We start from the raw sequence: 17,748 nt of genomic DNA, 5'->3' as shown, positions 1-17,748 counted from the left end.
CCCGGAAGTTGCCAGCCTCTAGCTGAGCGCGGTAGCTCGCCGGGCTTGGGGGTAGTCTCCCGGTGAGAGGTCGGGCGGAGAGAGAGAATCCGGACCCCGGCTGGATCCGACATTCACTTGCGCGGCGCGGAGCGGAGCGGAGCGAGACCTAGTGACGATGGCGGGGCCGCAGCCCTTGGCGTTGCAGCTGGAACAGTTGTTGAACCCGCGACCGCGCGAGGCGGATCCTGAGGCTGATCCGGAGGAGGGTGAGGCTGACTGGGGCAAGGCCACGTGCGGAGCTGTGGTCCCGGCCCGGTGCGGATCCGGGCGCTGTATGAGAGGCCGGCAGCTGGGCCTCGCTGCCTGGCCTACTCTCCTTGTCTTTGTGTAGAGGAAAATTGCCTCCCGGGAGGGTTGCCCCGATCTCCGGAGGACGGCTTTGGCTTCTTTCTGACACGCACTCTAGATTTGATGCTCAGGTGGGCGGAGCATCCCGCGGACTCAGGCTAGGGTTAACTGTTGGTCGAGGGCTGTTGCAGGCAGCCGGAGTCTGGTAGCAGTTTGGAAGTTATCTTTCAGGATGCTCTTACCGGGATTGCATTAGAAATGAGAAGAAGGAAGTCTTATCTATTTTTAAAACTGTCCGTGAGAACTTATTTGGAGAATGAAAACAGTAGACTTCCGTGGTCCTGTTGGAGCCTTTTCAGGCCACAAGACATTTGCTTAGGGCCTGATGAGTTAGACTGCAGTTCTGTAAGCTCACGTTCAAGGTATACTTGGGAGTAATCCTCCTTTAGACTTTTGAGTCAGAGAAGTGTGAGGAAGGGAGAATAAGGAAGGGTAAATGTGAGTGTTGGATCGTATTTTGGGAATATCAGTTAAAGGAATTAGGGCTGTTTTTCCAGAATAAGCGAAGAAAATTCCCGGAGATGCAAAGGAGTGAGGATAGAACATGTTGATGGCTGACATACAATATTTGAGTGACTGTCATACATGGAAGAGGAATTACACTAGTTTTACATGATCCAAGGCGTAGAAATAAATCCTAATAGTAGAGACAAAGTCAGCTTTCTGTTCAGGAACAGAAAGATAGAATTCTGCCCTGGGAGGTAATGAATTCCCTGTTCCAGGAAGTTGGAGATTTTGTAGAGGACATTCAAGTATTTGTTGAAAGGGTTGGGCAGGGTTACCATTAATTCTGACCTGGAGATTGATTACTTTCTCCCTTCCCCCACAGCCACTGCTGCCAGAGTGATTGACAAGTTTGATGAAGGGGAAGATGGGGAAGGTGACTTCCTGGCTGTGGGTAGTATTAGAAAACTGGCATCAGCCTCCCTCTTGGACACAGATAAAAGGTATTCTGGCAAGACAACCTCTAGAAAAGCTTGGAAAGAAGATCATTGGGAGCATCCACTGTCAGGTTCATCTGGTGAGTAGACATATTTGCCTTTTATTTTTCCATGGAACTCATTCCTTCCCTACTTTTTGTAGAGTTAAAATAACCCTCTCTTTTTTTTAATGACCTTTGCAAGACTAGTCTATGTACCCCTACCTATTATATTAAGAGAGACCTGTGATTTGGCATTAGAAAGGGCCTTAGAGGTACTTAATTTCACTTCATAAGGAATCTAAACCTGGAGTGATTAAGTTGCTATATTCCTTAAGTCTAGACTAATATAGTTCACTCTAAAATAGAGTGAGAGAAAAGGCAATGCATATTGGATATTGAGAGGGCTATGTGTTGAAAAATTATGTCTGATGAGATTGCTACTCATGGATTTTGACCCTTTTTTTTTCAGTTTTTTGAGTCTTGCATTGGGTCACTGTGTGATATTAACTTGTGAAACTCATTTTTTTGCCATCATAAAATAACATAATCCTTTCCTCTTCTCTGCAAGAGAGTGCTAAGAGGGTGTGAGCTTATAATTTTAAAACAGTAGAAGAAGGTGCTGGATGTGGCGATTATTGAGCGGATGCCATTTGTTTTCCTTCAGAGAGGTCAGAAGTGCCATATTGAATATCCACAGATAATATAAAAGAAACTTTCATTCTGGTTATGATATCCATGGTTTAGTACTTGATATAGTTTTAGGGGCTACCGATAAACTTATTTCACATCCTTTGCCTAGAGACTGATAAAGAGACCAGTATGAGACAAATATAGTAATATTTATTGAGCCCTCACTATGTGTCAGGCATAGTGGTAAGCTCTTTAAGTTCTAAGAACTCAGAACACAGTAAGTCTTCAAAAAATGTTATCATTCTCCTTACATGTATTATCTCATTTAATTCTCCCAATAGCCCCATGAGGTTGGTACTATTTAGCCCCATTTTACAGATAAGGAAGCCAGAGGGACAGATTGGTTAAGTAATTTGCTTAAGGCCATGCAGCTAGTAAGTGGAAGAGCCAGGACTCAAATAAGGACTCCAAGGTCTGTACTTTTAATTAGTACTCCATGGGAATGTTTCTTAATCTAGAAAGTGGCATACATGAAAAGAACTTAAAAGGTTATTTCTGGGTTTTTTTTTTGTTTGTACTTAGTTTTTGTAATTATATTTTTGATAGCCTTCTTTGTGTCTTGAGGTAATATATAGTTTTTAAAAGAAGTACTGAAGACCTATCATATTTTCATGAAATCATTATTGAAGAAAGTGATTGGTAATTGGTACCTGTGTTTAATAATTATGCTTGCTGTACATGGGACCTTTGTATTCTACCATGGAAGAGATCAGATACCCAGGAAAAACCCTAATCAGGTGATACTCTAAGCATAAGTAAAACTAGGAGCCTTAACTAGCATTCCATTTATTGTAGGATCAAGTTTAAACTCCTTCCTTAGAAGACAAGACCCCTCTTGATTTGGTCCCTGGGTTACTCTGTAGGCTCATCTCCCACCATTCTGTACTCTAGTATACTTTTGTGGTGCTGGACCTTTGCACATTCTGTTTTGTCTTTTCTTTCCCCCTTCTCTGATGAGCTGTTACTTATGCGTAATAAGTAAAACCATGATGTCTCCTACATGTGAAGCCATCCCCACATATCCAGGAGAGTTAGGTGGTTCCTCCTCTATATACTGTACTGATGGCATTGTAACATAATTATTGATATGCATCTCTACCACTCCCACCAGACTACGAACCCCTCCACACAAGTATCACATTTTGTTTGTCATTCCTTAGCTTTTATCTATGTGTGGTTCATAATAGGTGCTTAATAAATATTTAATAAATATCACACTTGTGCAATAGGGATTGTGCATTTGAGATAGTTAATAATAACCTATATTTTTTTAGGTGTAGGTTTGGGAAAACTGGAATTCCCTCACACTAGTTGAAATCTGACCATTCTTCAAAGTCCAGACCAAAAACTACCTCTTTCTTATCTCCTTGCTTAAATTCACTTGCCCCACAGTTAAAATTCCCCTTCCTCTGGGTTATCTAAACTTTGTCAAAGCACTTTTAATTCTCTCTATTATAGTCTTTCTTACTAGAACCTTTCGATGAAATAGGAGTCATGCTTTATTCATCTTTGCTTCTCCCTTAGCATTTTAAAGATAGTAGATGTGTAGTTAATATTTATTGGAGTACAGTAATACATTTTTTGGATAGCTGCTATGATCCTGTAGTTGAAATGAAAGATATGGCCTGGTATTTGTCTCTAGGTAATATTCATTTTTTCCTTCTTCTCTCCCTCGTTTAGACAAGGAAATATCTGATGAAGAAGAGTCTGGAGATGATGATTCAGAGGGACTGGGTCTGGAGGAATTCAGTGAGGCTGCCATGAGTGCTGAGGAAGAGGAGTCTGGTGGTAATAGGGACAGTAGTCTGGCCTGGAGGAAGGGGAGCACAGTCCACTCCGGGAAAGCACCAGGCTTCAGTGTCCAGAACATCAAAGACTTTGAAAAATTTACCGAGGGAATGGATGACCTTGGTAGCAGTGAGGAGGAGGAAGACGAAGAGGAGGAGAGTGGCATGGAAGAAGGGGATGGTGAGGAAGACTTCGAGGGTGAGAGTGAGGAAGATAGGGCCGAAGACAGGAACAGTGAAGATGATGGTGTGGTGATGACCTTCTCCAGCGTCAAAGTTTCTGAGGAAGTGGAGAAAGGCAGAGCCGTGAAGAACCAGATAGGTTTGTACATGGTTTGCCATTTGCTTTTTTTTCAGTGTCTGCATTTGATGTCCTTTTTGTTTGTTTGTTTGTTTTTGTTTTTGGCTGATCGCTCTCTCCTGTGTCCTTCCAATTAGTTTGTGACATGCCCCACTTATGTGGAGGCCTAAAGCCCTATTCCTCTATGCTTAGCCAGCCATTTCTGCGCTGAGCTGCTTAGCTGGTTCTGCTCTAGTACTTCTGGCAACTGGGGAAGATTGAAGAGAAGAATGTTTTCTCTCCTCTTTGGGCTTTAACATTTCTCTCTCATGTAACAAATATTTGCTTCCAAGATACTGAATTTATTTCCTATAATAGTGTTTCCATGGCATGAAACTGTGATAAAGCTATGCTGCTTATCGAGACTGGTGTGATATTCTGTCTCTTCCCCTCCTGAGGAAGATTGTATAACCAAAGAATGGAATTCTTTTTTCTTTCTCAGCATTGTGGGACCAGCTCTTGGAAGGAAGGATCAAACTACAAAAAGCTCTGTTGACTACCAATCAGCTTCCTCAACCAGATGTTTTCCCCATTTTCAAGGACAAAGGTGGCCCAGAATTTGCCAGCGCCCTAAAAAATAGTAAGAATACTTATGCCCTATTGGAATACTTAGAACCACTGGGGTGTATTGGGATTCCCTGGGATTGTATTTCCAGCGTAGAGTTGAAGAAGAGAATATGTGGTATTAGTGATAATACAGTATAAAATGGTAGTTTTTAGCTTAAAATGATAGCAATATAATTCTTATCAAATGAAGGTAACTTCGAATGGATTGGGTGATTGAGTCATGTCTATTCTGCTTTTTTCTTACCTGCCCCCACCCCTTCTCCTTTGCTTTCAATTCTTTTAATGCCCAGAGAGTACTCTTTGAAAATCCACTGGTATAGAAGGAAAGGGAGAGAATGAATGACTAAACTCAGTTCATTTAAGGTAGTTGTATCATGAGCTTAAAAGATGCCTTTATTGGGAGGTTTCCAGAACAACAGACCAAGATGCCAGGTTGCATAGAATGAGGAAAGATGATGACTACAGAGGGAGGAAAATGTTTTGGAAGAGAATTGCTGAGCTAAAAGTCCAAGAATTTTAGAAGAGAAAAGGAATTTAGAAATTACTGGGTCTCCAGTCCCCTCATTTTACAGATGAGAGAACTGTGGCCCAGAGGGCATGAGTTGCCCAGAGCTGCGGAGCTTATTCATGCACGGCAGAGAGAAAACTCCAGCTTTTCTGTGTTAGGACCATGGAGCCTTCCTTCTGCGCCATTCTTCCTCCTGTGTACTGTGTGCCAGGGTGCCCAGTGGCTCAAAGGACTGGGGTAGAGAGAGATTTGGAGTGAGTGCACTGTGGTTGGAATTGCTATTCCTTATTTATATACCGGGACTTAGTATTTTCATTGGCTCTTTAAAACTTATTTTTATCATATCATGGAGTTAGAAGGCAGCTGAGGAGGATGTCTGATTTGGTGTCTGCCTTTAGTTAGAATCACCTTAAAGCATTCGAAATACATAATGTAGGATTTTTAAGAAAGGGGGTTCTGTGAAACTTCCATGTAGGAGAAAACCTAGTTTAAGTAGGAATTACTTCCTAAGGTCAGTCTTTAGATTGTATATCCTACCATACTGAAATCTGCTTCCTATGTGAAAGGCCTGGCTAATCCTTCAGGAACCCTGAAGATACTGTGAAGGTGGGTCTTTTGTATCCCTTCCCCCACCTTTTTCTTCTTCCTCCCTTAAATAAATGATTAATTGACAGTTTTCAAAGTTTTTGAGATTTAAGGAGTACTTATTTATTTCTCTACTATTTTTGATGCCCTAGTACCCTAATTCCTGATATGCCTTGAATAAGACCTAGACTGTTCTAGATTAAATATTTGGTATGTTTCAGATAAAGTTTTTTCCATTGTGTTCCTAATTACTCTTCTTGCTGGAGCCTTTTTTTTTTTTTTTGAATCATCTTAAAATATTGATATTTGAAGGGTTAGTTAGTATCAGGTATAATGGCCACTTTCATTCTTGGATACAATTTAGTTTCTTTAGCTATTTTAATGTTATTTAACTTTTATTTCGCAACAGTTCTGATCTTTTTAATCTGTCTTTTTTTTTGTATTTAACCAGTTGCCTCTTTGCCTCATTGGCAAACTTCTGACAGATGTCTTTTCGACAGGGTGGGTTATGATGGAGAAGGGAGAAGAAAGGAATGTTTGTTTGGTATCACATATTCTAAGATAGGAGAGTAGAGAGTTCTCACAACCAAAATTTCTGCACAGCTTGCAGGTAATTAATTTTTGTTTGTTTCTAATCTTCTTATGACAGTATGACATAATATGTTATGTACCTCCTTCTCTTGGTAAACGGAGTTTAAGAAAAATTTCTCAGCTGCATTCCTCCGATGAACAATTATTCTGTGCTACATAGCTTGTATGGAACATATACTGTATTTGTACTAACCCCAGAACAAACACTGGAACTTGCTGTCTTAAACTAAATCTCTTTTCACTTTGTTTGGTCTTCAGTAGTTAGAGTCAGACTGCCTAGGTTTAGATTCCATCTCAGCAATGGATTAGCCATGTGACCTTGGGTAAGTTGCTTAACTTCATAGTAAAATGGTAATAATATGGTTGTGAGGATTAAAGGACGTAATATAAAATATTAGCACAGTGTCTGGTACACAGCACGAGTGTGAGGTATAGGTATTATTTTTTTCTGCCAAAAGAGACATTTGGCAATGTTCAGCCATGCAAATGATGATCATCTTTGTAATGAACCATCATCCCCACTGTCTTTAATATTTTTTGACTTTTTATTAGTATTCACATTACCTATATTATTTAAATTGACCATTTGTTCTGGAAAGTGGGTAGTGTTATGTACTACTATAATACTTAAAAGTGAGCTTCTGCCTTTTATGCTTGTGGAAAGGTGACCAGAGATTTCCTTATTGCCAAACACAACTAATGTCTCCCTGAAGCTTTCAATGTTTTCTTGAAATATTTCCCTTTATCTTTGGTGACACTACATATGCTATTTGTGTTCTCTTGTCGTTCTTCTCATCTCAGACTCTTATCCTCTCAATGTTAGTTTCATTGCATTTAGGATCTTGTTCTCAGGTAGTGCTTTCTTGATGTGTTCCTTCCTTGGCGCTGTCATTTACTCTCATAGTTCTAACGAGCTTTTAAAACAGCAGACTTCCATCTATATTTTAGCCATAGTAAACTTCATAATAAACAGCCTGCCTTCGTACCTTCAGTACCCTAAACTTTACTTTTCAGGAACTAAACAAATATCTCCTTCCTTCCCCAACATACACATGCACTTAGTCTTCATTCACCATATGTTGTGTTGGTAATTATAACTGTTAAACTGTGAAGTAAATTCAAAGACATTTTTTGATATTTTAGTAGTTGCATAAGTGGTAAGTCTTGAAGTAACCTTAGCAAAATTAAGAGATTTTCTATACACAAAACCATTTCTCTAAAGATTAGCTCTTTTTTTCTGATTTTTTTGTGAAAAATTCCATGGTATTAGGAGGCAAGTCTTTTATGTTGGTGGCAATGGTATATAAGGAAGAAGGCAAATTAAGGAAAACTTTTAAAACTTAAAACTTTAAAATTTAAAATTTAAAACTTTTCATTATGGAATATATCAAACCTGTATAAAAGTAGGGAGAATTATACAATGAACTTATGTACCATTACCAGCTAAGCAATCAACTCACAGCCAATCTTATTTTCATCTATACTTATATTAACTCTTCTCCTACTTCTGGATTATTTTGAAGCACATGCCTGACATCCTACCATTTCACCAGTAAATCAGCATGTATCCTTAAAAGAAAAAGATTTTTAAAAATCACAGTACCATTATCTCACAAAAAAACTTTGACAATGATTTCTTAATAAGCATAACTGAATTGAATGGATAGAGGAATTGAGAGCATTTCTGTAATAGGCACTCACCACTATCTTTGTCAGAGTTTGCTCTATAACTTTAAATGAAGTGATTAAAGTAAAGCCAAACTTCAGCCATAATAAGTTGACCTTTTAGTGAAATGCATGTTATTAATGTATTTAATGAGATGCATTACAAACTACAGTGAGCACCATGTTTCATTACAGGTCCAAAATGCAATATCATTAAAGACCTTTCATAGAAACAATGGTTGACATTTTGATATTTCCTATAAGCAAAAAAATCCAAGAATACAGTGTAATGTAATATAAATATAGAGGAAGTGTTGGAATTTTTTACTTACCTAAGAATGTAAGAACAAATTCTATTATTAATAAATTGCATTTTGTTTGCTCCCTCTCTTTTTTCCCCTTCTAGTTTATATTCACCCTTTCATCTGTCTGTGGCCCTTGTAGTCCCTCAACTATTTTGACTTGAATAGACTAAAAATTTTAATGCTATTTTGACCTTAGTACTAATGGATACTTTAATGAATAACTTAAAATTTTGGGCAGAGTCTTGATAGATATTTCTGTTTTGCTTTTAAATTTCATTTATTTTTAAGTAGGTAATACATTCACATGGCTCAAAATTCAAAAGATAGTAAAGACTAGAGAAAAATCCTCCTCCCTCCTGTACCCCCGCTACCCAGTTCTTTATCCCATAGGCAACCAATATTATCAGCGAAATCCCCCCCTTTTTAATTACTTAGTTGCCTTAGGTGACAAATCCATGAACATTTATTTCAGTGTTCTCTCAATTAACACTTTATGGGTTCATGGCAGAGTTCTCACAAATGATCTGTAGAACCCTGAAATAATCTTAATTACTTGGAATAGATTTAAATATTGCTTGGGATGAAGGCACTTGCAAGCTTCTCCAAGAATAGCATTGTGTAGATTAAGGACGCTTATTACTGTGAACTTCGTCTAGCCGAGATGATATAAGATAGATAGATCTTTTTGTTTCAGCCGATGGCTATCATTTTTTTAAATAGCTTTACTGTTTTAATTATAAAATTATGTCACACTTATTCAAAAATTTAGGAAATACATAAAAGCATAAAGAAGAAAATAAGGATTACCTGTAATCCTACTGCCCAGAGGTAGCTGCAGTTGTCATTTTGATGAATATCCTTTCAGACTTTTTTCTGTGTGTGCATGTGCACACTCGCACGCGCGCGCTCACACACACACACACACACACCTTTTTAAAACAAAAATGGAATCTTACGTACTATTTTGTAAGCTTATTTTTTCTACTTAATATATCATTTCATGTCAGTATATTTAGATGTACATCAGCATTTTCAGTGGCTACAGAATATTCCATTTTATAGATTTACTGCAATTTGTTTAACCAATCAGTATTGATGGATGCTTAGGTTTATTCTAGTTTTTCACTTTTATAAAGCATTCTTTGATAAACATCCCTGCGCATACATATTTGTGCAATTTGTCTAAAAGTAGCACTGCCACATATGTAATTTTAAATTGTCTAGTAACCACATTAAAAAATAAAAATAAAGAGGTAAAATATTTGTAATATTTTATTTAACACAATATATCAAAAAATTATAATTTTAACATGTATACTGATACAAATATTAATGAGACATTTTATGTATATGTTTTCATGTTAAGTGTTGGCAATCCAAAAAAGAAAAAAGTATTCTACATTTAAAACACATCTCAAAATTTGTGCTAATCACATTTCAGGTGTTCAGTAGCCACATGTGGCTAGTGGATATTGTATCAGACAACACAGATCTACATTCCTGGAAATGCAGTTGCTAGGACAAAGGGATTTTTTTTTAAAGACTTTTGGAATATATTCAAAATTGGCCATAAAAGAACTGTAACAATTGAAATTCTCGTCTGTAACAGTTATTTTTCTATACCTTTGCCACCACAGAGTATTTACTACCTTTTATTATTATTACTTTTCCTAATCTGTAGGTAGGAGATGACTTAGCATTAACATATATGCTTTGTTTTGTCTATTAGAGCCATGGTCCCCAACCTTTTTGGTACCAGGGACTAGTGCTCCTATGAGAATCTTAATGCCTGATGATCTGAGGTGGAGCTGAGGTGGTGATGCTTGAGTTGGGGAGTGGCTGTAAATACAGATGAAGCTTTGCTCACTGGCCCAACACTCACTTCTTGCTGTGCAGCCTGGTTCCTAACGGGTCATGGACTAGTACCGGTCTGCAGCCCAGGGGTTGGGGACCCCTGTAATAGAGAATGAGTTCTGTCTAGGAAGACTTTTGGTCTCTATTGAGCTACTACTTACTTTGTCCAGCCTGGTTAATTAGGCATTTACATTATGTATAGAATAAAGTTGGGTCACAGAGCAAGTGCTTTTCCAAAGTAAGCAAGTAGTGTAATCAGAATGTCAGATTCTTCTGCAGTGATTCCACTTACTGTCAAAAGATGAGCCCTAGAAGAGTCACAGGGCTGTGGAAGCTTCAAGACTACTGAAAACAATCTAGTCAGACATTTGTTTTGTTTTGGGTTAGGAATTAGAAGCAATGCTTAATAGTGGTGAGTTAGATAAGGCAGCAGCAACCCTTCCTGGTAGTAGCTTGTGAGAGTTCCATAGTAGGATCCTGCTATCCATTATTCATGATGAAGTTGTACACATCACTGTATGTTGGAGCCTCTTTATATGGACATTAATGAACTCACCTTTAACTATATGCCTGGCTAATAGAAAAAGAGGGAAAGAGAAACAGGTTAAATAGTTCCAGTAATTCTGCTGCCATTTTATTTGATGAGCAAGTGCCTTGGAGTAAGCATGAGATGGCAGGCAGAATCTGTTGTTGCCTCAGTTACTCTTTATTCCTGGGTACCTCTTATCAGATAATGAATCTAGTGTTTTAAAGTTATGGCTTGCAAAAAAAAAAAATGTTACAGCGCGGTCCTTAAATATAATCATCTGTTTAACTGATGAAGTAGCTGTAAGCTCTAGTGTTTGAGGGGAGAAACTGACTATGTTGAACTTGTGGAGAGACATCATGGTGCTGAATTTTATGGGCAATTTTAGTGATTTTAAACGTAGTTTTGTCAGAACTTGATTTTTGCTTTTTGCTTGAACTTTAGACTTTAGAGCCTAATCACAGAATAAGATGCTACTCCATTGTTATTTATGTCTTGAAATCAATTCTTAAATCATTTTATTAAGATTATGCATGAATATGTATACATGAATAGTACAGAAGCATTCAGTAAGACAAGAGTCCTTTGCCTTACATTTTGTTTCATTCTATTTATGCTTTACTTTTATATTTTTAGATAACTTGTTTATATCTCTATTTCTTGATTGATTTATTCCTGTTATGAAAGATGAGAATGTTCCTGACAGGTTAAGTAAGATGAAGCTTAAGAATTGAACATTAATTTAACAATTTGGTGGTCATCTGTGACCTTGAGTGGTTTTGGTGGAGTGGGAGGGAATGGGTTCATGAGAGAATGGGAAAAAGGGATTTGAGACAGCAAGTATAAACAGCTGTTTTTAGGGGTGTTGCTTTAAAGGGGAGCAGAGAAATGGGACAGTAGATGGAGAAGGATGTAGAGTCGAGAGAAGTGTTTTGTTTTTGAGACAAGATAAATAACAACATGTTTGTATGTTGATAAGAAGGATCCACAGAGGGGAAATTGGTGAGGCAAGAGAGGGAAATATCTGCTGTAGCAATATCCTTGGGTAGGTAAGTGGAGATGGGACTAGTGTGCAAGAAGGGTGGCCTTTAATAGCAGTGTGGACAGTTTAACTGTAGCGACAGGTTCTCGAGAAGATAGGGTATAAATATACACAGATAGGTTGGAGTCTGAAAATTCTTTTCTGATTGTTCTATTTTCTTTGAAATAGAAACCAATTTATGAATTGCTAATGAGGATTAGGGGAGATGGTAGTAGAAATTTTGAGGATAAGATAGGAAATAGTCATTTCCTCATCTTTTCACTAGTTTTCATTCTGCCCTGCAACCACAACATGGATTTCAGTGCTTTATCCATCTTTTGACCCTAGGAGTTGAAAACCCAATAAACTATTTACAATGTTATTACCATGTAAATAAGGTATAATACCAGCGCAAGGAAAATTTTTCTTTTCTGTGTTTTCAGAGTCATGGCTCCCAAGCCACTCAAAGGAAAATGTTAGTAGTTTAGTTCAAGTTCCTAGTTCATAGTTCAAGTAGACTTTTTATTACCCACTATCAGTTGATTAAAATCAGGCTATATTTTAGTTTGCTTCACAATTATACTATTATATCATTTTTTCCCGTAGGTCTCTGATTTCCCTTTTTCCCCCTTGTAGCTCAGTTTTATCACCTCAGTCTCCCCCAAATTTTAAATCATGCTATCTCTTCTGTTATATATTTTCAGATTGAACTGGCTGTTCTGTGGGACTTGTGCACAGTTGTACTCCTGGGACTTTTATTTTCTTCTAGGATGGAGCATCTTTTCCCGTGACTTCCTTTATTTCAGTTTGCTTTGTCAATCTATTGCCAAACATCTATGGAGAGTAAATTATCTGAGTTCTTGTAGATTTAAAAATACTCTGCCCTCATTCTTCATTAATAGATTCTTAATTGATTGAGTGTAAATTTCTAGATTGAAAACTACTTTCCCTCAGAATTTGAAAGCACCGCCCTGTATTAGTTTCCTATTGTTACTGCAACAAATTACCACAGGCTTAGTATGTAAATGGGACAAATTTATTATCTTATAGTTCTCGAAGTTAGAAGTCCTAAAACCAAGGTGTCAGTTGGGCAGTGCTCCTTCTGGAGGTTCTAGGGGAGCATTCGTGTCCATGAGCCTTCATTCCTTGACTCATGGCTCTCTTCCATCTTCAAAACCAGCAATCTCATCAATCCAGCTTCTTTTCCGACTGACCATACTGCCTGCCTCTAATAAGGACCTGGTGATTACATTGGGCTCACCTGGTTAATTCAGTATAATCTTCCCATCTCAGATCATTAATCATATCTGCAAAGTTCTTTTGCCATGGAAGGTAACATATTCACAGAAGTGGGCATTTTGGGGCGACTGTTATTCAGCCTACCTACCACATGCCCTATTGTTTGTCATCCGAGTGTTGTCATTGAGAAGATAGTTGGTAGTTTGAGTGTCATTCCTTTCTAGGTGACTTGTTTTTGCTCTCTGGATATGTTTGGGATCTTCCCTTTATTCTTGGTTTTCTGAGATTGCCTGAAGAGATGTGTGGGTATGGGTCCTTTTTCATTTACTGTGCCGAGTACTCACTAGGTCCTTTTAGTCTCTATGTGAGTCATTCAGTTTTGGGTAAATCTAATATTTCTTTGATGATTTCCTTGCCTCTTTTTCTCTATTCTCTTTTAGATATTAAACCTGGATTAATGTTGTATCTCTTACTTGTTTGTTGTCTAACATTTTCCATGTTTTTGTGATTTTTCATGTCTGTGTTCTAAAAGACTTTGAGTTTGATTTCCAGTTCTTTTTTTTTCACAATTATATTTTTAATCTCTAAGAGGTCTTTTGTTTTCTAAATGTTCCTTTTCTATATAATCAATATACTTAGGGTATACTATGTTAAAGTTTTTTTTTGTTTTTGTTTTCACTTTAGTTCCTAGAATTATTCCTATCTCCACCAACTTTTGTGTACCTTAGACTTTTTTCCTCATATTTTCATCCAAGTTATGTATATAATTTCAAGTGTTAAGTAACTCTACAAAGCTTGTTATGAAAACCAGATTTTGCCAACTGTGCACATCACCCCCTTACCATAACCAACTCTCCTGAGGCAACAATTATATTTTCAATTGTATTTTTTGAGGATCCATGAGATTTATCTTTATAGCGCTAATTAACATGTTTTGTTTCTACTTGATTTTTCAGTTTGAGGCATTATCTATTGACTCCTCATTATGAAAATGAGAATTTTGCTCTCATTCCTACTACGTTCATATACTTTCTGCCCCTTCATGATTATATTGTAATTTGGTTAGATCAATAATCAGTGTTTACATTATTATGTCTATGTAAACATTGTTCACAGCCAAGATATGTACTATATATACTATGATTATTTTTCTTTTTCCACATACCATTTTGTTTTCTAGGGTTAATAATTGTTAAATTTTTGTTTATTTTGTTTTCTACGCAGTAATTCAACCCCACACTTTGTCAGAATCTCCCCTCAAGATACTCATTTGCATCAGATATTTTGCCCATTTATTTTCCTTTGTAGTCTCTCCCAGAGCCTTTGGACCTGCTCTAATCTGGACTGTTCACCATCTCCCATGCCCAGCTATCATGCTGAAATCTTTTGGGGATTACCTTAGTTTCTCCCCTCTTTGAATCTATTTTAGGATCTTTCTTGGCTTATTCCCTTATTTTCGTAAAGCACATTCTCTAGTGGCTTGCTGAGAAAGGGTTCATGAGAGGTAAATTTTTTAGACCTTGATTGTCTGAAAATATCTTTATTCTGTCATCACTATGACATTCATCATGATCGACTGTGTATAGAATTCTATAGAATATTCCATTGCCTTCCACCTTCCAAAATTGCTATCGATAAGTCAGAAGCCATTCTAATTCCTGATCTTACTGTCTTTTCCCTCCCATTTCGGAAGCTGGAGACTTCTCTTTGATAAATTCAGAAATTTCATGATGCCGCCTGTCCTTTGGAGTAAATGTGTTGTCATTCATTGTGCAGAGAGAGTACTTGCAGGGTCTTTTCAATCTGGAAACTCTTGTCTTTCAGTCCTGGAAAATTTTCTTAAAATTATTTTTTAGTGATTTTCTTCTCTCTGTTTTCTCGCTTTCTGGAAGGGCTATCGTTTCATATTAGACTGTTTCTTTGGTTCTCTTCTTTTTTCTCCAGTTCGCTTCATTCTTCCAGTTCTCTTTTTTCTTTCTTCTCTCTCCCTCTCTCTCTCTCTTTTTGGTTTATATTCTAAGACATTTCCTCAGCTTTATTGTCAAACCCTTCTACTGAATATTTTTATTTCTTTCATATTTTAATTTTATTTCTCTGGGGATATACATGATATATATTTTCTTAAGGGTTCTTCCTGCACAATCTGTTTTCTACAAGTGTCTTTTATTTTAACCCCTGTATAACATGTTAGATGTTTTTCTCAGGTATTTAGTGATCCTGTGCTCTCTGTTGACTTTTAAAAGTAGGGTACTTAAAAGTTGATGAGAAGCTTTGTATGTTTAGATAGGGTTCTTTGTCTGTGGTTTCTCTTGTAAAGTGATCTATCTGGGCTGTATGGAGTATGGCCATATGACATCCCCAATGTCAATATCTTTAGATCTTTGCTTTTCAGGGGATCATGGCTGCTAGAGGACTTCCAGTCTCCTGCCTGGCTGCTAACATCATAGGAAGTAGATAGCTTGGGGATCTCAGCATTCAGTGTGTGAATTTCAACTTCTTCTCCTGTTTTTAATGTTATGCCCTTGCCCTCAACTGTGTTTGGTGCCTCCCTGTCCAGACACCCTATGTTTAACTTTTCAAAGGATAAACCTCTCAACTTCTGTCTGAGTAACTAAGGGGGAGGATCTTATGTGTTGACTCTTTTTAGCCCTGCCTTCCTCTCCTCTTCTAGAAATGTCTAGCACTGTCAGTTCCTGAATCTTCTGGGGTTCTCTCTTCATGGACAGTTAAGTAGATGGCTTCTCATTCTCCTTCACTGCTGACACCAGACTCAACTTGCTAAGGTTTGCTAAGTCATATATTTGTCCATCTGCTTTAAAAACAAAACGGTTTATTGAGGTACAATTGATATACAATACATTGCATATAGGTCTCATTTCTCTGAACCCCTTTAAAGCAACATCCTTAGAAACAGTTGTCTTTACTTACTATCTCAAATCCATTTTTTCCATTTTCTCATGAACCCATTCTGTCAAGTGTGTATTCCTACCATTTCACCAAAACTGCTCATCAAGGTCACAGATGAGTACCATGTTGCTAAATTAAACAGTCAGTCATCAATCCTCATGTTACTTAATGTGCCAGCAGCATTTGTATAATTTGACATTTGTATACAGCCGTGCAACCATCACTACAATCAAGATAATGAACGTATTTCTCATCTCCAGAAGTTTCCTCAGACTCTTTATAATCTCTCCTTCCTGTCCCTTCTTGTCCCTAAACAACCATTAATCTACTTACTGTCCCTGTATTAGTTTGCGTTTCCTGAAATTTTATATAAATGGAATCATCGTTTGTATTCTTTTTTCTGTCTTTTCACTCAGTGTAATTATTTTGAGACTCATTCAGGTTTCTGCACGTGTCAATAGTTCATTGACTGTTACTGCTGAGTAGTATTCCATATATGGATATAGCACAGTTTGTTTTGTTTCCAGTTTTTCAGTATTACAAATAAAGCTCCCATGAATGTTTATGTACACTAATCTCCCTTTATCCACGGAGGATACATTCCAAGATCCCCAGTGGATGCCTGACACAGTGGATAGTACCCTAATCAGCTTCTTCAACTCTGCCAGAAATATGGCAGCAGCTTTTTCATTGGCAGACACAGTCTATCCAGTAATATTTATATTTTTCAGTCCAAATCTATTCCTAAATTTGTGTAACCATTTAGGAATAGATTTGGACTGAAAAATATAAATATTACTGGATAGACTGGGTGTCACTTATTTCAGGGGATCCCTCGCTGAAGTCTTTGAATGAACTCAATGCTTTCTGGAACAACACATTGCTGGCAGTCAGAACATGTTTTCTGTTCATGTGTTACACCCACAAAATTAACACCTTTTCCATCTTAACTAAGCACTATTCATGCACTGTGGCTGTAACTTTTACAGTTTGAGGTGCAACAGCTAAACTAGCACAAATTTTTTTTCCTTTCTTCACTATTTCATGGATAGAAGATTTATACATACTGTATATCTTAGCAACCTCAGCACACTATTGCTTTTTTCTTTCCTTGTTAAGTCAAGAACTTTCACCTTTTTACTTAAAGGAAGCACTTTAAAGCTTATTTTTGGCACGTCTGAATTGCCACCATCACTGATCTTTCACTTTGGGACCATTATCAAGTAAAATAAGGGTTACTTTAATATAAGCTCTGCAATACAACAACAGTAGATCTGAAAACTGAGGTAGCTACTAAGTGATCAATGGGCAGGTAGTGGCTATCATGTGGATACACTGGACAAAGGGATGACTCACGTCCCCGGTAGGAGTGGGATGGTGAGAGATTTCATCGTGCTTCTCAGAATGGCTGGGTCACATGGTAAGTATGTTTAACTTTTAAAGAAATTGCCAGACTGTTTTCCGAAGTGGTTATACCATTATACAATTCCACCAGCAGTGTATAAGAGTGTCAGTTGCTTCATATCCTCAAACACTTAACATGGTAAGTCTTTTTAATTTTAGACTTTCTCCATTGGCATTTTAGCTTACCAAATTTAGTTTCTATCATCTCATATTTTGTCCTTTTTTTGTGGGTTTTTTTCATTTTAAAAGTTTAATCAGTGAAATAGAATAATGAGTTTAGAAATAGACTTATAAATATGGGTAATTGACTTTTTATAAAGGTGCAAAGTCAGCTCAGTGGTGAAAGTCTTTTCAACAAATGGTACTAGAATAATAGTGCATTCATTTGCAAAAAAATGAACAACTTATAGCTCACACTTTGTACAAAAATTGACACAAAATGGATCA

The 17,748-nt window shown here is 37.3% G+C and overlaps 1 protein-coding gene across 1 annotated transcript in view; it reads left to right on the top strand.

Annotated features, from left to right (window-relative positions):
- The window catches only part of AATF (apoptosis antagonizing transcription factor), an 88,622-nt gene continuing 70,874 nt past the window's right edge, over positions 1-17,748 (top strand). The window contains exons 1-4 of the mRNA XM_016143331.2: positions 1-248; positions 1,220-1,411; positions 3,683-4,111; positions 4,572-4,709. Coding sequence (XP_015998817.1) covers positions 158-248; positions 1,220-1,411; positions 3,683-4,111; positions 4,572-4,709 — 850 coding nt within the window. The 5' untranslated portion in view covers positions 1-157. The remainder of the gene's footprint in view (positions 249-1,219; positions 1,412-3,682; positions 4,112-4,571; positions 4,710-17,748) is intronic.

This window comes from Rousettus aegyptiacus, unplaced genomic scaffold (assembly GCF_014176215.1).
Source record: "Rousettus aegyptiacus isolate mRouAeg1 unplaced genomic scaffold, mRouAeg1.p scaffold_m13_p_6, whole genome shotgun sequence".
Classification (NCBI taxonomy): Eukaryota; Metazoa; Chordata; class Mammalia; order Chiroptera; family Pteropodidae; genus Rousettus; species Rousettus aegyptiacus.
This window is presented reverse-complemented; position numbering and strand designations above follow the sequence as displayed.